This window comes from Kogia breviceps, chromosome 19 (genome assembly GCF_026419965.1).
Source record: "Kogia breviceps isolate mKogBre1 chromosome 19, mKogBre1 haplotype 1, whole genome shotgun sequence".
NCBI classification, from domain to species: Eukaryota; Metazoa; Chordata; class Mammalia; order Artiodactyla; family Physeteridae; genus Kogia; species Kogia breviceps.
In genome coordinates this window covers 38,729,814-38,748,848 of record NC_081328.1, presented here as the reverse complement: position 1 = coordinate 38,748,848, position 19,035 = coordinate 38,729,814, and the positions used below count along the sequence as shown (strand labels likewise).

Genomic DNA, 19,035 nt, shown 5'->3' with positions numbered 1-19,035 from the left:
GAGAAAGAAAGGTCCAGAAAGATGTCCACTAAACTAACAAACACGAAGGCAGAAAACCAAGATGGGGTGGAGGTCAAAGGCAACATGGTTTTAGCTGTTCTAGTGTGGATTTTTTAAAACGAGGATGTATTCGTGTTGCTTCTATAATTAAAACATAACTTAAAAGCATCTCTTAAGTTCACAAGGGATAATTGAAGAAATGGGCTTGGACAGAGTTAGCTGATGCTACCCCTGTTGTGCCCCAACTCTGGAAACGGAGGATTCAGGAGCTCAGTCCCCTCCCCCAGGGAAAGGACGTGTTGAGGGGATTCCCCATTTTCCCCAGCCATGTGCCTCATTACATTTTGCTGGGGGACTGGTAGCTGTGTGTAGCGTATTTTAAAAATTGTCCCTTTGGATTCATTCTTCCATTTCTTAGCCAGGAGACCTGGGGCTGGTTCCTCTTGTTCGTGAGGTTAAAATGAACCCCTGGATTTCAACAGCTTAGCGAACTGCCTGGGCCCGCAAACGCTTGGTAAAGACCAGCAACAGTGCCCAGGCTGAGTGGGTGCCATGGCGTGATTGTTTCTATTTTCTACGCCCCGTATGATCTAATGAAAGGGCTTTTGCACTTCCTTCTTGGGAGGACTTTGAGAGCTGTTGCTTGGCTGCCAGAATTTAACACCTAACTGGGACACTGGTTGTGGGCACAGACAGTGGGGCCGTTGTGGGAAACTCTCTGTGGTCACCACAGCCCTGCTTTCTCTGCCCCCATCTCTGCTCAGGAGCTGGGCCTGATCCGCAAACCTGCCTCGTTCATGACCAGCATCTGCGATGAGCGAGGACAGGAGCTCATCTACGCGGGCATGCCCATCACGGAGGTCTTCAAGGAGGAGATGGGCATCGGCGGGGTCCTCGGCCTCCTCTGGTTCCAGAAAAGGTGAGGCATGGAGGGCAGAAGATGGTAGGGCCCTGTGACTCAGAGTTCATTTTCTTTTCTTTTCTTTTTTTTAAATTTATTTATTTTTATTTTATTTATTTATTTTTGGCTGCTATGGGTTTTCATTCCTGCGCGTGGGCTTTCTCTAGTTGCGGCAAGCAGGGGCTACTCTCCGTTGTGGTGCGCAGGCTTCTCATTGCAGCAGCTTCTCTTGCTGCGGAGCACAGGCTCTAGGCGCGCGGGCTTCAGTAGTTGTGGCACGTGGGCTCAGTAGTTGTGGCTCGTGGGCTCTAGAGCACAGGCTCAGTAGTTCGGCGCACGGGCTTAGTTGCTCCGTGGCATGTGGGATCTTCCCAGACCAGGGCCCGAACCCATGCCCCTTGCCTTGGCAGGCGGACTCTTAACTACTGTGCCACCAGGGAAGTCCCTCAGAGTTCATTTTCTTCCCCTGACAAGGGAGTGGGCGTGGGCAGCCTTGGGGACCATATCCAGGGCCGCTCTTTATGGCCACAGATCAACTGAAAGGTCAGAGAAAAGAGATAAAGGCTGTTCCTAAGTCTTCCCAGGACAGAAAGACCAGCCTTAACCAAGAGAAGGAGAAAGCAATGACCTCATCAGGGATCTTGGGATCAGTCCCTTTCCCATGGGAACTTTTAAAGAAACGGGCCACAGTTGAATGCAGGCCTCTTGAGAAAGGTAGGGGTTAGCAAAGGAGTTCTAGAGGCATCCAGTAGCTTAAGGAGTGCAGGCCTGCTGGAGTTGCTGAACCGGCACAGTTAAAGTACCTTGTATTGTGTCCTCTGTAAATTTGTGTCTCATCAGTCTGCATGGAGAAAAAAATTGGTTTTCTCTGCAGCTCCCAAGCTTAGCCCTCCCCTGGACTGACAGTTGGGCAAGGAGGCCGATGCGTACATGTTCACAGAGCCCTGGCTTGGAGTGGCTCTGGGCAGAAAGCAGGGTGGAAGTCTTGGTTTGTGTCCTGCCCTCACCTGAAGAGAGATGGGTCTTGGTCCTGCTTTGGATCCTTCCTGGGAAAAGTTCAAGGGTTGTAACACCTGAGCAGGTTTCCCTGTGTGTGCTCTTGCGTCCCGACGGCTCCAGACTTTGGTTTTTGTTTTTCGTTTTTTCTGTTTTTTGCAATTTCTTTGGCCGCACCACTCAGCATGTGGGATCTTGTTTTGGGGGTGTTTTTTTTGACTGCGCCGCACGGCTTGCGGGATCTTAGTTCCCCAGCCAGGGATTGAACCTGTGCCCTTGGCAGTGAAAGCATGGAGTCCTAACCACTGGACCACCAGGGAATTCCCCAGACTTTGTTCTTAATCATCAACTGGGAGGTTGATCACTGTGCACTGTGAAAGGGACAGGGATCTCACCTCCTCTCTGTCTGGCACGTGGAGAGTAGTAACCACAAAAAAGGTCACATCCTGTCACAGCAACTCAGGCTGAAAACTGCCTAAAGAAGAGATTTCAAACCCTGCTTGCTAACCTCAGTTCTAAAAGCAGTATTTGATCTCGGCAACATCCAGAGCCACTCAGGAATCAGAAGGTTCTGCCTTGGAGTTGTAAGATAGTCTTAGGCCTGGATTGGGAGGTTGCTGCCCTTCTTGAGTTTGAGTGACTTGTTCAAGGAGACGGGAGACAGGAGGACCGTGGCCTTGTCAGCGTGTCTCCTGTTCAGCCTCTTGCCTTTGTTCCAGCGCTCCTGTCCTCCCCCCTTTACTCCTTTACGCCCCCCTCCAGGTTGCCCAAGTACTCCTGCCAGTTCATTGAGATGTGCCTGATGGTGACGGCTGATCACGGGCCAGCCGTCTCTGGGGCTCACAACACCATCATCTGTGCTCGGGCCGGGAAGGACCTGGTTTCCAGCCTCACCTCAGGACTGCTCACCATCGTGAGTACTGTCATCCTGGGAGGTGAACAGCAGGGACAGCAGGCTTTAGCATGATGCCGCTTGGCTGCAGCGGGGTCGTAGAGGGAGCCGTGGAGTGTGACACCCCGTGCTGGGGGCTGTTCGGGGCACGCCGGATTGGCCTGCGAAGCTGAAGGAGACTCCCGACAGCTTGGGGCGACACGGGCTGGCTTCTCCTATAGGGTGACCGGTTTGGGGGTGCCCTGGATGCAGCAGCCAAGATGTTCAGCAAGGCCTTTGACAGTGGCATCATCCCCATGGAGTTTGTGAACAAGATGAAGAAGGAAGGAAAACTCATCATGGGCATTGGTCACCGAGTGAAATCGGTAAGTTGTCTCTCTTAAGGCACTGGATCTACAGGGTGGATGGGGATGAGAGAGCGCTGATTTAGTTGGGCACAGCCGGGCTCTCGGCTCCCAACATGAAAAGCTTTGTTGACAGATGCCAGCACTGAGGCAGCTGTTTTTTCCATTATAATACAGACTGCCCTGAAACAGTTTTTATTGTGATCAGTTGTGGTGTGAAAATGTTAGCTGGAAACGTGGTAACTTTAGCTTCCCAGGTGAATCTTAATAGGAGAAAGGACTAAGGTCAGGGTTAAGGGGACATACCGGTCACCTTAGGCTACATAATGCTGCAGGTTGCGGTAACAACTCCGAAAATCTCAGTGGCTCACAGCAGCAAAGGTTTGTCTCTTACTTATCCTCCATCCACTGTGGGTTGGCTACAGCTACGGCTACGGTCTGTCATCTCCACTGAAGGAGCAGCCCCTATCCGGGAGGTGCTGGTCTCATGTCAGAAGGAAAACAGCCATGGCAGAACCACAAGAAAGCTCTTAAAGCTTCTGCTTGGAAGTTGCACAGCCCCCTTTTTTTCACTGACGTTTCATCGGCCAAAGCAAGTCAGTGTGGTTAAGCCTGACACCACTGGGGCAGGAAGAGTAATAAAATCAGGGCCAGCCCGATTGGGAGAGGCCAGCGTGACTATTCTAAGTAATTAATAGAGTCTCTCACAGGGCAGGTAGTCCTCTGTGTGTCCTGTGTGGCTGTGTTTAGAAATCAAAGGCAACGAGGGCTTCCCTGGTGGCGCAGTGGTTGAGAGTCCGCCTGCCAATGCAGGGGACACGGGTTCGTGCCCCGGTCCGGGAAGATCCCACATACCGCAGAGCAGCTGGGCCCGTGAGCCATGGCCGCTGAGCCTGTGCGTCCGGAGCCTGTGCTCCGCAATGGGAGAGGCCACAACAGTGAGAGGCCCGTGTACCGCAAAAAAAAAAAAAAAAAAGAAAGAAATCATAAGGCAACGAGAGAAGAGGAAGCGGCAGCTGCTTGGGGTCCTTGGCTCCGTAGCTCCAGAAACCTCACTCTGCTGGTCTGAGCGGGGTGTATGACTCACATTAATACAAGAGGGTCATGCGTGTGATCCAGACATCCCCATGCTGGGCCAGCTCAGGACAGATCCAGAGGCAGCTGGATGGCAAAGACTGAACCAGGGACAGTGGTTCCTTCTGAGGGACATTGCATCTGGGCTCACAGAACTTGGCTCAGCCATCGCCACCTCCCAGGCAGACGGCACATGCACAGCACAGGGCATCTTCCCCAGCTAGCGGCAGGCCTGCGTCGCCACGCCCAGTCTTTCGGTGCCTTCCTTCCTGGACTCCATCCTGACCTCACGTGTCTTGGCCAAGGGAGGAGGTCCCTGTGGTATCGGGACTTGGCGGGTGCCTAACCTGTCTCACTACCCCACCCCCACCCCAACAGGTGATCTCTTAGTGTGGGTCTCTGAACAGAAGGTTCATCTCCATTCATCTCAGGTCCAGACGTTTTCCTGGAATTTCAAGGATGCTTTGCTGCTCCACTGCCAACACGTGCTTGCTTAGTTAAAAACTTAGAACTTGGTTACAGCTTGACTAGGTTGCCGAGCTGGTGGGCAGTATGGCTAGCGGCTAGAACCTCAGACTTCCCGTTGAGGGTAGGCTCCCCAGCCCTGCTGCCTGACCCCACGGCTGACCTACCCAACATCGCCACATCTCAGGTGGTTTTGAGGCTCAAATAAGATATGAGAGGACGTCAGAAACCTTAAGCTCCACAACAGTGTCGTGATCTGTGCTACATGGAATCATACGTGCGGATCAAGTCCCTGAAACACACCTCCCGGATATGACATGTACAATTGTGTCCACCTGTGTGAGACACAAGCGTGAACATATCTTTTTTTTTTTTCTCCCTTTGGCCGTGCCACACAGCATGTAGAATCTTAGTTCCCCAACCAGGGATCCAGGCCCCAGCAGTGAAAGTGCAGAGTCCTAACCACTGGACCACCAGGGAATTCCCAGGAACATGTCTTTTAACAGCAGTGTTAGAGTGGGTTCCTCTGTAACTTTGGGTCACTTCCTAGATAAACAACCCAGACATGCGCGTGCAAATCCTCAAAGATTACGTCAGACAGCACTTCCCTGCCACACCCCTGCTTGACTATGCGCTGGAAGTAGAGAAGATTACCACCTCGAAGGTAAAAAAGAAAATGTCCCTAATGCCCGAATCAGAGTTTTGGCTGAATTTTTCGGGGAAAATGAGAGCCAGGTTACATTTTGACTGTGCAGCTAAAATTGAACCTGGTTTTCTGGAAACTTTTGTTTCTGTTGCTTAACTAAGTTCAACAGGCGTGTACTAAGTGTCAACGAGGGTTTGGGTCCTTTGCTAGACATTGGGAATTAAGTAAGACACTGTCTCTCCTAATCAACTGGGATGTTTTGGTGGGAGCCTTTTAAATGGTGGTCAGGAATTCGTAGTAATAGTTGTAATAGTAATAGTGGAACATTACGAGGAACAAAAATGAGTAATAATGATAAATACTTGGAATTTTTTTGCCTTCCCAGAAACCAAACCTTATCCTGAATGTAGACGGTTTAATTGGAGTTGCATTTGTAGACATGCTCAGAAACTGTGGGTCCTTCACTCGGTGAGCTTGCAGCTATTTTTTTCTTCCTAATGCTTACTGATTTTTCTTGTTTCCTCCCAACTCTAAAAGCAATGCATGCTCATTAGAGAGGATTTAGAAAATATGGAGAGGTATAAAGAAGAAAAAAAGTGCCTCCACCTACCATCCAGAACATCCCTTTTTTCTACTTTGAGTTCAAAGAGAGCTAGCTTCTCATTCCTGGGCAGAAATTATACTTTCTGTGGGGAGGAGGGCAGTCATGTGAGCCATTGTAAAACTACAAGTGGATTGTGTGTTGCAGGGAGGAAGCTGATGAATATATTGACATTGGAGCCCTCAATGGCATCTTTGTGCTGGGAAGGAGTATGGGCTTCATTGGTGAGTTGGTAGTAAGAGTTCTGTGTGTTTTGTTTTTGTGTTTTTTTGTGTCTGTTCCTGTTTTTGTTTGTTTTACCCCATGGTCCAGGTATACCACTTAAACTATGTGGCCAGTTTCTGTAAGAGAGATGACACATTGTCTTAATCATTGTTCCTAATCCTGCCTTTCTTAAACTTCTGCCTTGTCTTTATCTTTGTTCCTTTGTTCTTGGAAATGAGTTTGATTGCTAGCCCAGGAAAATAGAATGAAGTCCAATAGTTCCCTTTTACCAAGGCTGGCATCTGCCTATGGGATGGATCTGGATGTCCTTTCCCATTTTTTTGTATTAGTTAACATTTCCCTTCCTTATCTCCTCCCCCTCACCAAAATTTAAAAAACTCACCAACTCTTAACAAAAAGATGCATTTGCTTCATTTTAGGACACTATCTTGATCAGAAGAGGCTGAAGCAGGGGCTGTATCGTCACCCATGGGATGATATTTCATATGTTCTTCCGGAACACATGAGCATGTAATGGAGCCAGGAACCCTGCTACAGTAAAGTGAAGACGAGAACGCCTCCCCGCGCCCCCCCACCACCCGGGAAATAGCCACAGACAGCTGGCACTGGAGCTTGCTTAAAGGATGGGCCTGGAATGTAAACAGCCAGCAGTGTACAGGCCCGAAGACCAACACCTACAGGCCAACACTGTTCAGTCTACACAAAGAAGCTTAATATTTTTTTTTATAAGCTTAGAAATAAGAACCCAGCCAATACTTGTAACATTTGCTCTGCTACCTGCTGTATTTATTATATGGAAGCATCTAAGCACTGTCAGGATAGTGTTTTTCCTCATTGTAGGGTGTTACAATGTTGCTTTCTTTTTTCCATTAGTTAAAAAAATGTGTTCCCCTTGAAGGAAGGGAATGACACTTTTAAGACCTCAAGATACTCTCCATTTAAAGAACCCCTAATACCTTGTTTTTCCTTTTCGCTTTTCTTCCTCCTCATATAACCTGAAGAGCATTGTATTAATCTGATTTTTTTTTTTTTTTTAGGATCTTTTCATATGTTGTGTGTTAAGAGTTTGTTTGGTATCCCCCTGAAATGTTCCATGTTGCAGACCAGTGTTGGGGACAGGACCATTGCATCCTTAGCCATTGTTACAGAATATGTGGAACAGTAATTTAAAATGTAAAGTCGTAACATACATATGTTTAAAATGGAAGTGCAAAGCAAAAAGCTGTGAAATGTCTTGTGTCTTAACATTCTCTGTATTTATGCAACTGACTTGTCTGTTATCGACTTGTCTTCAGTTTGCATCTGTAATCCACAAAGATTCTGGGCAGCTGCCACCTCAGTCTCTCCTCTGTATTATCATAGTTTGGTTTAAATAAACTATATAGTAACAATGAAAACATACTGCTGTCTCATGTCATCCATTTCCTTTCATTTGCATTCCTTTGAAGTGTACTTTCTAATAGTTTTACTACATGTAGTTTTAAAAATGTTCATCCATCTCTTAAAAAAAAAAAAAAGAATCAAAATACTATCTTCAAAAAAACTCCACTATCTTCTCCCTTCCATTTCTCAGTGAATGGGAACCAAAGCTTTACGTAGATACTCAAGCCAAAAGCCTGCCTTCACTTCTCTGGTTGCCAGGGCCTGTCGATTTACCCCTCTGATCTACCCATATCTGGTCTGATAACTTAGTGCCCTTAGTTCCACTTTTGTCCCCTTACAGTCCATTCTCCACACAGCCACCAGCGACATTTTAAAACAGGCATCTGATTGAGCCACTCCCTTGCTTAAAGCCCCAAAGTGGCTTTTATTTATCTTTTTAACAAGTATGCATGGAACAGTAACTGTGGACCAAGCACTATGTAAAACACTTGACAAGCACCTCATTTAATCCTCACAGCGATCTTCCAATCTAGATAGTATCCCATTTTTAGAAAGATAAATTAGTTCAGAGATAATAAGTAACTTGCTCACCCTCATCCACTTAACTGGGCCTCAGTCTCGAGTCTTTTTTTTTACTCCAAGGCCATTCTAAACCTTTAAATAAAAATCCGATGTTGCCACCCAAGACAACACTGGGTGAGGGTCTAAGGTGGCTTTTGTTTTACAAAACGATCACGAAGAGCACGCTGCTCTCTAAGGGGGTGGAAACAGCCATCCTCCCTCCCAAGGGCATGTGGATGGGCGGCCCCCAGTGGGGAGCAGTACGTTTGCACCCTACCTGAGGGGGACGCGTTAGGTCGGGTGGGGAGGCGCATGCGCAGACCCAGCGGTGGCCGGCTCCGCCCCGCGCCCACTATTTATTCCCAGAATCCCTCTAGTGTCGCACCAGAACTGCCGGATCCTTCGGGAGACTGCGGGGTTGGGGGCGGCGGCGTCAAGATGGCGGCGGCGGCGGTGGCGGCGGCAGCAGCGGCGGCCGCGGCTGCATCTCTGCAGGTGCTAGAGATGGAGAGCATGGAGACGGCCGCCGCCGGCTCGGCGGGGCTGGCCGCCGAAGTCAGAGGCAGCGGCACGGTGGACTTCGGGCCTGGGCCTGGCTTGTCTGCAATGGAGGCGAGCGGGGGCGACCCGGGCCCGGAGGCCGAGGATTTCGAGTGCAGCTCTCACTGCTCCGAGCTGTCATGGAGGCAGAACGAGCAGCGGCGCCAGGGCCTCTTCTGCGACATTACCTTGTGCTTCGGCGGTGCGGGAGGCCGCGAGTTCCGGGCCCACCGCTCGGTGCTGGCCGCCGCCACCGAGTACTTCACGCCCCTGCTCTCGGGCCAGTTCTCCGAGTCCCGCTCGGGCCGGGTGGAGATGCGCAAGTGGAGCTCCGAGCCCGGGCCCGAACCCGACACGGTGGAAGCCGTTATCGAATACATGTACACCGGGCGCATCCGCGTCAGCACGGGCAGTGTGCACGAGGTGCTGGAGTTGGCCGACAGGTAGGTGGCGGAGGCGGGATGTGCAGGGCGGGGGTGGGGATGTTCGCCGACCGAGGGCCGCATCCAGGGAGGGCGTAGGAGAAGGCGGGGAGGGCAGTGCCCAGGGTGGGCTCGAGTGAGCCCTGATGAAGTACATTCGTTTGATACTTATTGAGCGCCTGCTGTGTGCTGTGGGGCCGCCCCTGCGCTGGGTGCCGAGGTTGCAGCCTGCCAGTCCGGCGAGGGCGCCGTCAGGACTACAGGAGAAGGGACAAAGGCAATGAAGAAGGTCCGCATGTAATAAGTACTGTGTTGACATTTTAAAAGGATGAAAGGATAGTGATTGCGTAGAGGAAAGACCTTTCTGAGGAGGAGACATTTAAACAGACCTTTAAACGGCAACGGAGTACTGGCCATGCAAGGATGGGGAATGACCATTCCTGGCAGATAGCGCAAAGGCCCTCGGGCGGGATCTTATTTGGCTTAAAGAAGAAGTAAAAAAGGAAAACTCAGTGATCTAGTGGGTGAAGGGGAGAAGGGTGTGTGAAATGTGTTGGAAAAAGGAGTTTCTATTTTACTGGGTGATGGGAAGCTGGCTAAAGAAATGGTCTGATTTAAATATTTTTAAAGATGATTCTGCTGCTGTGGAAGGTGGATTGTAGGGGGCCTAGATGGATGCTCCAGAGACTAGGTAGGAGGCAGGTGGATGCAGTTTGGAGATGGGCAGGAGTCTTTGGGGGCAGTATTATGTTACACATTCGTTATTTGAACAAATACCTATTGAGTACCTATTATGCATCAGTTCAGACACTGGGTTCTAAGCTGCTGGGAATTCAGCAGTGAACAAAACAGACAAAAGTCCTTTTCCACATTGCGCTTACATTGGTAGATGGACAATAAACAAAACAGCATGTTAGGTGATTGCTAGAGCTGTTTTGAAAAATAAAGGATGGTAGGGCATATAGAAAGTGCTGGTAAAGGAGCTGTTTTTAAAATTGGATGGATAGAGAAATCCTCATGAAGAAGACATTATGCAAAGAACTGAAGGAAGTGAGGTTAAGGGTGTTTCAGGTAGGGGACACAGGTGCAGAGACCCTGAGATGGTGCTTGTCTGGGTGTTAGAGAATAGCAAGAGGCCAGTGTGGCTGAATCAAAGGGATGCAGGGTGAGAGGAATAGAAGAGGCCTGAAGGTGGTAATGGGGATGGATCCGGATCCCACGGGCCTTGTCAGCCTGTGGAAGGACTTGGGCTCTTACTCTGAATGACGTGGAAAGGTTTGGGGTAGAGGAATGATGCAGTCTGATTTGGAGAATGCTGCTGCGGTGAGAAAAAGGATGAGGTGGTGGGGAAGGGGCTGCAAGGGCAGAAGCAGAGAGACTAGTTTAGGAGGTTGTGGCAATGGTGGTGGAGATTTGGATTGAGGAGGGAGAAGGAAAAGTGATGAGAAATGCTTTGATTCTAGACGTATGTTGAAGGCAGAGGAGATGAATTTGCTAATGGATTTGATTGGCGGGGGGGGGGTAGGGAAAAGACTGCGAGTTTTTTGACCCACTGGAAAGATGGAGTTTGTTCATTATTTATTAAGATGTGGAAGACTGCAGGAAGGTGTTTGGGAGGAAAATGAGGAGTTTGGATTTTGGTCCAGGAAATGTCTAGTAGGCAGTTGTATAGAAGACCACTGGGAGCTACAGATTGGAAGGAAATTAGCATATAGGTGGTAATTAAAGCCTTGGCACTGGATGAAATTACTTAGGAAGAGAGTGAAGATAGAAAAGAGAAACAGCGGGACTGAGCCCTGGGGTTCTCCAGAATGGTAAAGAGGAACCAGCAGAGGAGACTGATCCCATGGACGCCTAAAATGTGTCAAGGAGGGAGTAGCCAATCGTATCAGCTCTGTCAACTGTAAGTGATCATTGGATTTGGTGATAATAGAGGTCCTTGATGGCACTGACGAGCCATTTAAGTCTGACTGTCAAGCGGATCAGAAAAATGATACACATGGACATGTGTGGAGAGGAGTCCAGGGAGGTCTTCCACCCCGCCCCCAAGATAGGGGATAGTGGAGCATGTTTATGTGCTGATGAAAAATGAATCTGTGGAAGAGGAGAACTTGATGTTATAGGACCGAAGTCCTTAAAACCAAGAAGGGGATAGAATCCATATTAAAAGTGGAGAAAAAAAAAAAAAAAAGTGGAGAAGTTGGACTGGGAAGGCAGAGTATAGCGTACAGCTGTTAGGCAGACAGATTGGATAGTGGGAGGGAATTCCCCGGCAGTCCAGTGGTTAGGACTCGGTGCTTTCACCGCCGGGGCCCGGGTTCAATCCCTGGTTGGGGAACTAAGATCCCGCAATCTGCGAGGTGCAGCCAAAAAAAGAAAAGATAGTGGGAAAATGAAGTTTTTGCCTGACTGCTTCTGTTTTCTCAAAGCATGAGATTGGGTCATCTATTTGAGAGTGGGGTTGGGTAGGTGGATGCAGATCTGAGAGAAGAGTGGGAGGTTTGTTGAATGCAGACGGATAGAGAAGGGTCATTGCAGTCATTCAAGCTACGTTTGCTTCTGTCATGTGAGCTTGCGTTCTTTCAGATTTACTGCTGCCTTACTGGAGAACTGGGGTGAGGAGAGGAGAGAACACCCCAGACAGTTCACTTAAAGCTTTAACTTCTCTCCATATGTCAGATGCTGAGGAGCTGCCTTGTGTTTGGCACTAAGTGCCCTGCAACCATCACACCCAATCTCACCCATCAGCTCTGAGGCAGGATTCCTTTACTACCTCCCCCCCTCCCCCCCATATACTCTTTCTCTTGATCATACCTACCTTGCAGCCACTTACAACCTGAAGAGATAATAGAAAGTGCCCAGAATGATGCCTGTCACATGGCACAGGCCTAGTATACAGTAGCTATTATTTTCATAGAGCAGTGTTTCCAAATACCTGTCCAAGGGGGTACGTGTCGGCTTACCTGGAGTGCCTGCCAAAAATCAGAAGTAGGGGGTGGGGCAGCCCAGGAGTGAGTGACCCTGGCTCCCAGACATGTTTGAGAGCCACTAGAGCTCTTACCATTCAACCTTGCCTTTGTTTTATTTCTGAGATGGTGTGTTCTCTGGACAGAGGGTGAAGGGAGCCTGTCCTGAAATCTTCATATCGCAGTCAGTTATTAAGCACAAAAATCATAATAGCAAATGGTTACTGAAGTGAGAGAGGCCTGGACTGATGAAGTCATTCCTTTTTTTTTTTCTTTTTTGGCCGTGCCAAGCGGCCTGTGGGATCTTGGTTCCCCAACCAGGGATGGAACCCGCGCCCCCTGCAATGGAAGCACAGAGTCTTAACCAGTGGACCCCAGGGAAGTCCCGATGAACTCATTCTTAACATTATTTAATGTTCTCAGTTCTGGGGACTTACTCATTAGCAGTGGTCTCAAAGTGGCCACCCTGGGGCTGAATTCTGTCAGATTAATTTATGTGAGCAAACAACATCTAGCCAGCTACATGCCAAACTACTTTCTTTACTTTTTTTAACGTGGACCATCCTACACGTTTTCTGTTGTTTTCTTTCCCGGCGTCTTCAGATATTTTTGTTTGCCTTGCTTCACCTGCTTTAATGAGAACCCAGCTCAGGACAAAACCCCTGAGCCCCACCCCTGCCCCCACCCCTGGGCTACTCAGGGAGAAAGCTCTGGTGAAGAGAAGATTAAAACCTCTGACACAAAGCCTGCACCGCCGCACCGCCGTTCCCTCTGAGAACTGACCAAACAGCCTCCCAGGAGTCACAGTTGCTGTAGCATGTAGCTGATGCTAAAGAAATTCTCTTCACTGAGACCCAGCCTCATCTAAAAAGAGGCTGGTTGCTGGCAAAGGACTAGGGCAGGATGGCAGAGATAAGTTTGGATTGGGATTTGCCTTTGCCAAGGGCAAATTAAAGTGGAAATAAAGTATGGGACTGTTGTACTTTATTAAAGGATATGTTCTGAAACACCTTACATAATCAAAAACTCTGTTTTGTGTGTGTGTATTATACATACTTTGTATAATATATAATACATATAAACTATCTAATGGAAATAATTTAAAATATATCATATAAAGATGAATTTTATATATGCTTTTAAACCTACTTTTCAGCACAATCCTTTTCAATTTGGGAGGATATGCTTTATTCAGGTGTTGTGTATGAAGTGAGATGAAGCTTACATTTCAGTTTGTATAATTCAGATGCTCTCAAAGTGCAGCCACATAAAATATGCACATTTGAAAATTAATCCTTTCTCTTTTTCTTGATTTTAGGTTCCTATTAATTCGTTTAAAAGAATTTTGTGGAGAATTTCTCAAGAAAAAACTTCATCTCTCTAATTGTGTGGCCATTCATAGCTTAGCTCACATGTATACTCTAAGCCAACTTGCTCTGAAAGCTGCAGATATGATACGGAGAAACTTCCACAAAGTAATTCAGGATGAGGAATTTTATACTTTACCTTTCCACCTTATTCGAGACTGGCTGTCGGACTTGGAGATTACAGTTGATTCTGAAGAGGTTCTATTTGAAACAGTTTTGAAATGGGTTCAGAGAAATGCTGAAGAGAGAGAGAGATACTTTGAAGAACTTTTTAAATTGCTCAGATTGTCCCAGATGAAACCTACTTACCTTACTCGTCATGTCAAACCAGAGAGGCTGGTGGCCAATAATGAGGTTTGTGTCAAGTTAGTGGCCGATGCAGTGGAGAGGCATGCTCTTAGAGCCGAGAATATACAGTCTGGCACATTCCAGCATCCCGCTTCTCATGTCTCGTTATTACCTCGCTATGGGCAAAACATGGACGTGATCATGGTTATTGGAGGCGTGTCAGAAGGAGGGGACTATTTAAGTGAATGTGTGGGATATTTTGTCGATGAGGACAGATGGGTAAACCTACCCCATATTCATAATCACCTTGATGGACATGCTGTTGCAGTAACAGAATCCTACGTGTATGTTGCTGGGTCGATGGAACCAGGGTTTGCTAAAACTGTGGAAAGGTATAACCCAAACTTGAATACCTGGGAACACGTTTGCAGTCTGATGACAAGGAAGCATTCTTTTGGACTAACAGAAGTCAAAGGGAAGCTATACAGCATTGGAGGACATGGCAACTTCAGTCCTGGTTTTAAAGATGTGACTGTTTATAATCCCGAGCTTGATAAATGGCACAACTTGGAATCAGCACCAAAGATTCTTCGAGATGTTAAAGCACTAGCCATTGAAGACCGGTTCGTGTACATCGCTGCCCGCACTCCCGTGGACCGGGACACCGAAGATGGATTAAAGGCTGTCATCACTTGTTATGATACGGAGACTCGACAGTGGCAAGATGTGGAATCTTTGCCACTTATTGACAATTACTGCTTTTTCCAAATGTCTGTGGTCAATTCAAACTTTTATCAGACAGCCTCATGCTGTCCCAAGAGTTATTCTTTAGAAAATGAAGAGGCAGTAAGAAAAATTGCCAGCCAAGTGTCTGATGAGATCCTTGAAAGCTTACCTCCAGAAGTCCTAAGCATCGAAGGAGCGGCCATTTGCTATTACAAAGACGACGTTTTCATTATTGGAGGCTGGAAAAACAGTGATGATATTGACAAACAGTATCGGAAAGAAGCTTACCGATATTGTGCTGAGAGAAAGAGGTGGATGCTTCTTCCTCCCATGCCTCAGCCTCGTTGTAGAGCCACTGCCTGCCATGTGAGAATCCCATACCGGTACTTGCATGGCACTCAGAGATATCCTATGCCTCAAAACTTAATGTGGCAGAAGGACCGGATCAGACAGATGCAAGAAATACATCGACACGCCCTAAACATGCGACGAGTGCCAAGCTCTCAGATAGAATGCTAGGTTCTCTGATATGTGCAGCTCAAAACAGTTGTACCTGTTCATGAGGCTGAAGATACCCAGACTGTCACTTGAAAAAGTATGTCGATAACTTATTTTCTACATGAACTGATTATCGCCCCATATAAAGGAAATATAGTCAAAAACTGAAGAATGGGAAGATCAGTTCAATACATGGTAATTTTTGTTAGTTTGCAGTCTTTATCCATCTTTGGTTTGTGTGTGTGTTAGCTGAATAAGATCTTATTAAAGATAAGTGGAAAAACCAGGTGTAGTTACTGTGTCTGCCAGCAAGTAGTAACTCCTTTGTCTTAGGGTCTTATGTTTTGAACATGCTTTAAGCACCAGTTATATTTGCACATTTACTTTGATAATCTTTTTCATTTTTTTCCCGAATGGTTGGTTTTGACAAGATCAGAATTTATGCATTGAGCCGTCATCTACAGGAGGTATGTGCAATAGTGAGATTGAAATTTGAAGAAAGCACAATATTTCAGCAAGATGATTTCAGAATGTTTGCATTGATACTTTTTTGTATTTGTTTATCTACAAATGCTATCTTGTTTATTTCTAGAAGAGATGATTGATGAGAAATTTGTGATTGGCTCATGCATTTTTTTAGCATTTTTCATTTCTTTAGCAACTGTGTTATAAACTTCAAGTCATCACTGAGACAAATTACTGACCTTTAGCTGATTGATTGAATACAGAGGAAGTTATATCTGTGAAATTTGTTTCTCTAAGAAGAAAAGTATTATTAGTTTAGAGTAAGAAATCAAAGGCACTGAAAAATTTAAAAACGCTTTTTTCGGGAGTTGCAGGCTTATTTGAAGATAAATTAATGAGTGTAAATAATGCCAATGACAATCGACACAATGCCTTCAATTTTAAATTTTGCTCTGATGCATATTGTATGGAATCCTTACCATTCCTTTCTAAAAGAAACTTTTTTCAAAATGGGAAGGAAGTAACAATTTAGAGAAATTGCTAAAGAGAAGCCTTATTATTTCTCAGCCTGGATTATTACAATGTTTTATCCAGTTGCCCTAGACTTTCATTGGAACTTTGCCTGAGCCTAGAATACTACATTTGGGTGCATAATTATGGCTCTTAAAAATTTATCACTATGGTTATCTTTTATTTATTTTTATGCATTCTTCTGATACTCTTATCTGTGCCCAGGCTTTATGCAAATTAGCACTTAGGTTGACTCTTAGCATTCAGTTAACATAAGGGACTCCTGCTCTAACAGTTTGAAATGTGGGTCCAGTATACTTTTCTTGTTTCTTTCAGAATATCTCTACCTTCTTAGACGTTCTGGAATACCATTCTAGAAGGTGAATTCCAAGTACAGTGATATTTTTTTTCCCTAGTCCATTATAGTTAATCTTATTAGTTGGATCAAACCTCAAAAGGAAAAAAAGCACAACCAGGAATTTTGGTGTGCTTGCTGTGAGACTATTAATGTTTAGCCCTTGGACTCTATACTAAGAACTTAACTGAAATTTCTGAAATGGTATCCCTGCCTAGGACAAAGTTTTTCAATAATGTGTTGGAAATCTGCTTTAAAACCATTTAATTTAGGCCTGGGTAGGGATGGGAGACTGCAAGTCTATTTCTATATGAGGATATATTATCCTACCCCACCTCTACTGTTTTCTTAATTTCCATTTATTTGTAGTTATTTTAATAAAAGCTATTTGGATTCTGAGAAGTGCTAAGTAGTTGTGAGAGGTCTATGCAAGTAAGACAGAAAAGTTCATTGAATGAAGTTCTCGTTTCTCTCTGATAGACTGTGCTAGCAAACTGCCTTTTCTTGGTGCTGTCGAAATAATTTAGTAGCTCACTAAGGTGCCAGTTTCTCTTTAGACGGGTGTAAGGTTTTTGATTGCCTTTTGGTTTTGGTCTCAGAGCTGTCTTCTGAGACAGTCATTACCAAGTTATTTGTAGGGTTATCTTTTTTTCACATGATGTGGCGGAAGTCATAACTCGTAAGATTTAGGTATAATCTGGTTTTGAAAACGTGATTGAAACTGTTGTTCTTTAACTCGGCAGGCAGCCTAGGCCATGGCTGGAAAGAGAGGGTAAGTCCTTCCTTGCATGATGATGTGTGCAGGGTTCCTGACTACTGAATTCCTAATTTTCATATTTGAATTCACATGTGTGATTTCACATCAGTAACTTGTGTTTCTGAAATCTCCTAACTAACTTGTTAATAAGGAAAGAAACCAGATTTGCTTAAATCTGTTCAAGGCTGACATTCTGAAATTCTAAACTGGAAATAACTTCCCGCAGTATTTGGAAAGGTTCTGATTATGATGACCAGCCTAAAATGGCTCTTTGGGAAAGAAATTTCCTTTTTGATGAAAACTTAAAAGATTGTGTTTGATCATTTAAGCAGTTAAAAATACAGCTTTAAAAAGACAGTTTAATATGTATTCAAGCAAACCTTTTTTGCTTTTGTTACTGTTTTGTAGAAGGAAAAGAGAGGCATTGATTGTACCAAAAAGTAATAACTATATATAACTTTGAGTGAGGCTGCTTATATCTTAGAATGGATATCCTTTAACTATACTTACCCCACCACGGTTAAAAAAAAAAAAATCAGTGTATATATTGAGAATGTCAGTCATGAGCTTAGTGTTTAAGTAATACATCTCACTTGCAGTTGTTTGCATGATTAGCCTTGTGTATCTTGATGCCGAACTTTGCTTTTGCTGTGCCAATTCAAAACTACTTTGCTTTAAAAAAAAAAAAAAAAAAAAAAAAAAACCTCAAAATTTATTGACATCAGTTTTGTCTTGATTACTTGATTTTGTATTGTATTTCTGGGACCAAAAAACTTTTGAAATCTTTTTTTATGTAGGACAGAAGTTTGAAGCTGGAAAGATAGTGTTTATGGCAGATTTCTGTTCTTTTGTATATTAAACTCTTCAGGCTGCTGGTAAGGCAGTTTCTAGGGCACACTTTTTTTTCCTCTTTATGTTTCTTGCTAGTGTAGACGTGGTATGTTTAAATACTTCATTCTCTGCTTCATAATTCTAATATGAACACTATACTATTGGTAGACACATAAGCTGAACTGTATATTTTAGTTACTTGGCCTAATCAAGCATAACCAAAGGGAGGTTTTTTTGTACTTGCCTCAAACTAAGTGTATCGTCCACATTTCATGTCTTTTCCAAATATGTAGAATTGTGAAGCAAGTTCTCTGCCTACACTAGAAACATAGGGTGTTTATAGGTTGTCATTTAAGTGTAGAATATTTGGAGAAACAATTCAGTCTCTCCTTTTTTAAACTGTTAAACATTCTGTCACAGTTCATCACTCCAGTTTGTTACTTTCTTGAGAATAGTCCATTTTCGTTTTTGTTATAATGCTTACATTATAATATGTTTTGGTCATTGGAAACAAAACAGCTCATAGTCGTGATGTAATACAATAACAATAACAATAGTCATTTTGCTTCAAGGAATTTAATTAGATAGCCAAATAACCACTCTTTGTTGATTACCTTTGTAGTAGGGCTTTTGTCTTACTCTCCATGACCATTACTGGAAATGTCTGACAGTGAAGCACATACAATAGAGCACTTGTTAACTTAATCCTCCTGCATAATGCAGTCGTGAAAAGTAGTGCTTGCTACATGGTTGAAGATCTTATGATCCATGTGCTGGGGCTGTTTGAGTTATTTGTAAAATAAATATTTAGTTCCAGTTGATAGAGTGAGTGTTCTGGGCTAACAGTATCAAGCCCTTATCTACTGCAAGTATAATCTGAGTGCCCCCCCTTTAAGTCAGAGGAGATGTAGAATTTAGGACACTTTGAGACATTACATTGTAAAATAGCTTGTTTTATGTTCCTAAAGTTATCTTGTTCTGTGTTATAGCTACTAATCATCTCAATGTAAGTTTTAAATAAATGTATTTCTTTAGAGCTGATTTGCACTGTGATTTTTCCTTTTTAATTCTGCACCATTGACTATAATTGCTTTCTTCCTCCCCTCTTATTCCCTTCAGTCATGCAACCCTTGGCTCCCTTAAATTGAACACTTTCCAATACTCTTACAAGTTTAAACACTGCATTTATTTAAAAGAATTCTTATTGCTTAGACTTTTTATT

General features: G+C 44.9%; 2 protein-coding genes across 6 annotated transcripts in view; both read left to right on the top strand.

Moving 5' to 3' along the window:
* The window catches only part of ACLY (ATP citrate lyase), a 43,678-nt gene extending 36,133 nt beyond the window's left edge, over window positions 1-7,545 (top strand). For 2 of the 4 annotated variants that reach the window (XM_059048208.2, XM_059048207.2), the window contains 7 exons: window positions 765-919; window positions 2,660-2,810; window positions 3,011-3,154; window positions 5,223-5,336; window positions 5,704-5,786; window positions 6,067-6,143; window positions 6,564-7,545. In XM_059048208.2, the coding sequence (XP_058904191.1) occupies window positions 765-919; window positions 2,660-2,810; window positions 3,011-3,154; window positions 5,223-5,336; window positions 5,704-5,786; window positions 6,067-6,143; window positions 6,564-6,658 (819 nt within the window). In that variant the 3' untranslated portion in view covers window positions 6,659-7,545. The remainder of the gene's footprint in view (window positions 1-764; window positions 920-2,659; window positions 2,811-3,010; window positions 3,155-5,222; window positions 5,337-5,703; window positions 5,787-6,066; window positions 6,144-6,563) is intronic. The other 2 variants (XM_059048210.2, XM_059048209.2) reach the window with 1 other exon arrangement.
* Window positions 7,546-8,458: 913 nt separating this feature from the next.
* On the top strand, window positions 8,459-18,849 carry KLHL11 (kelch like family member 11). 2 transcript variants are annotated; one of them, XR_009332525.2, is made up of 3 exons: window positions 8,466-9,071; window positions 13,335-15,090; window positions 16,969-18,849. XR_009332525.2 is itself a non-coding variant. In XM_059047063.2 (2 exons), exons 1-2 carry the CDS (start codon window positions 8,527-8,529, stop codon window positions 14,914-14,916), a joined length of 2,127 nt encoding a protein of 708 aa, XP_058903046.1. In that variant the 5' UTR covers window positions 8,459-8,526; the 3' UTR covers window positions 14,917-17,658. The 2 variants fall into 2 exon arrangements, 1 of the variants encoding a protein (XP_058903046.1); XM_059047063.2 differs by having other exon boundaries at window positions 8,459-9,071; window positions 13,335-17,658.
* Window positions 18,850-19,035: the final 186 nt, after the last annotated feature.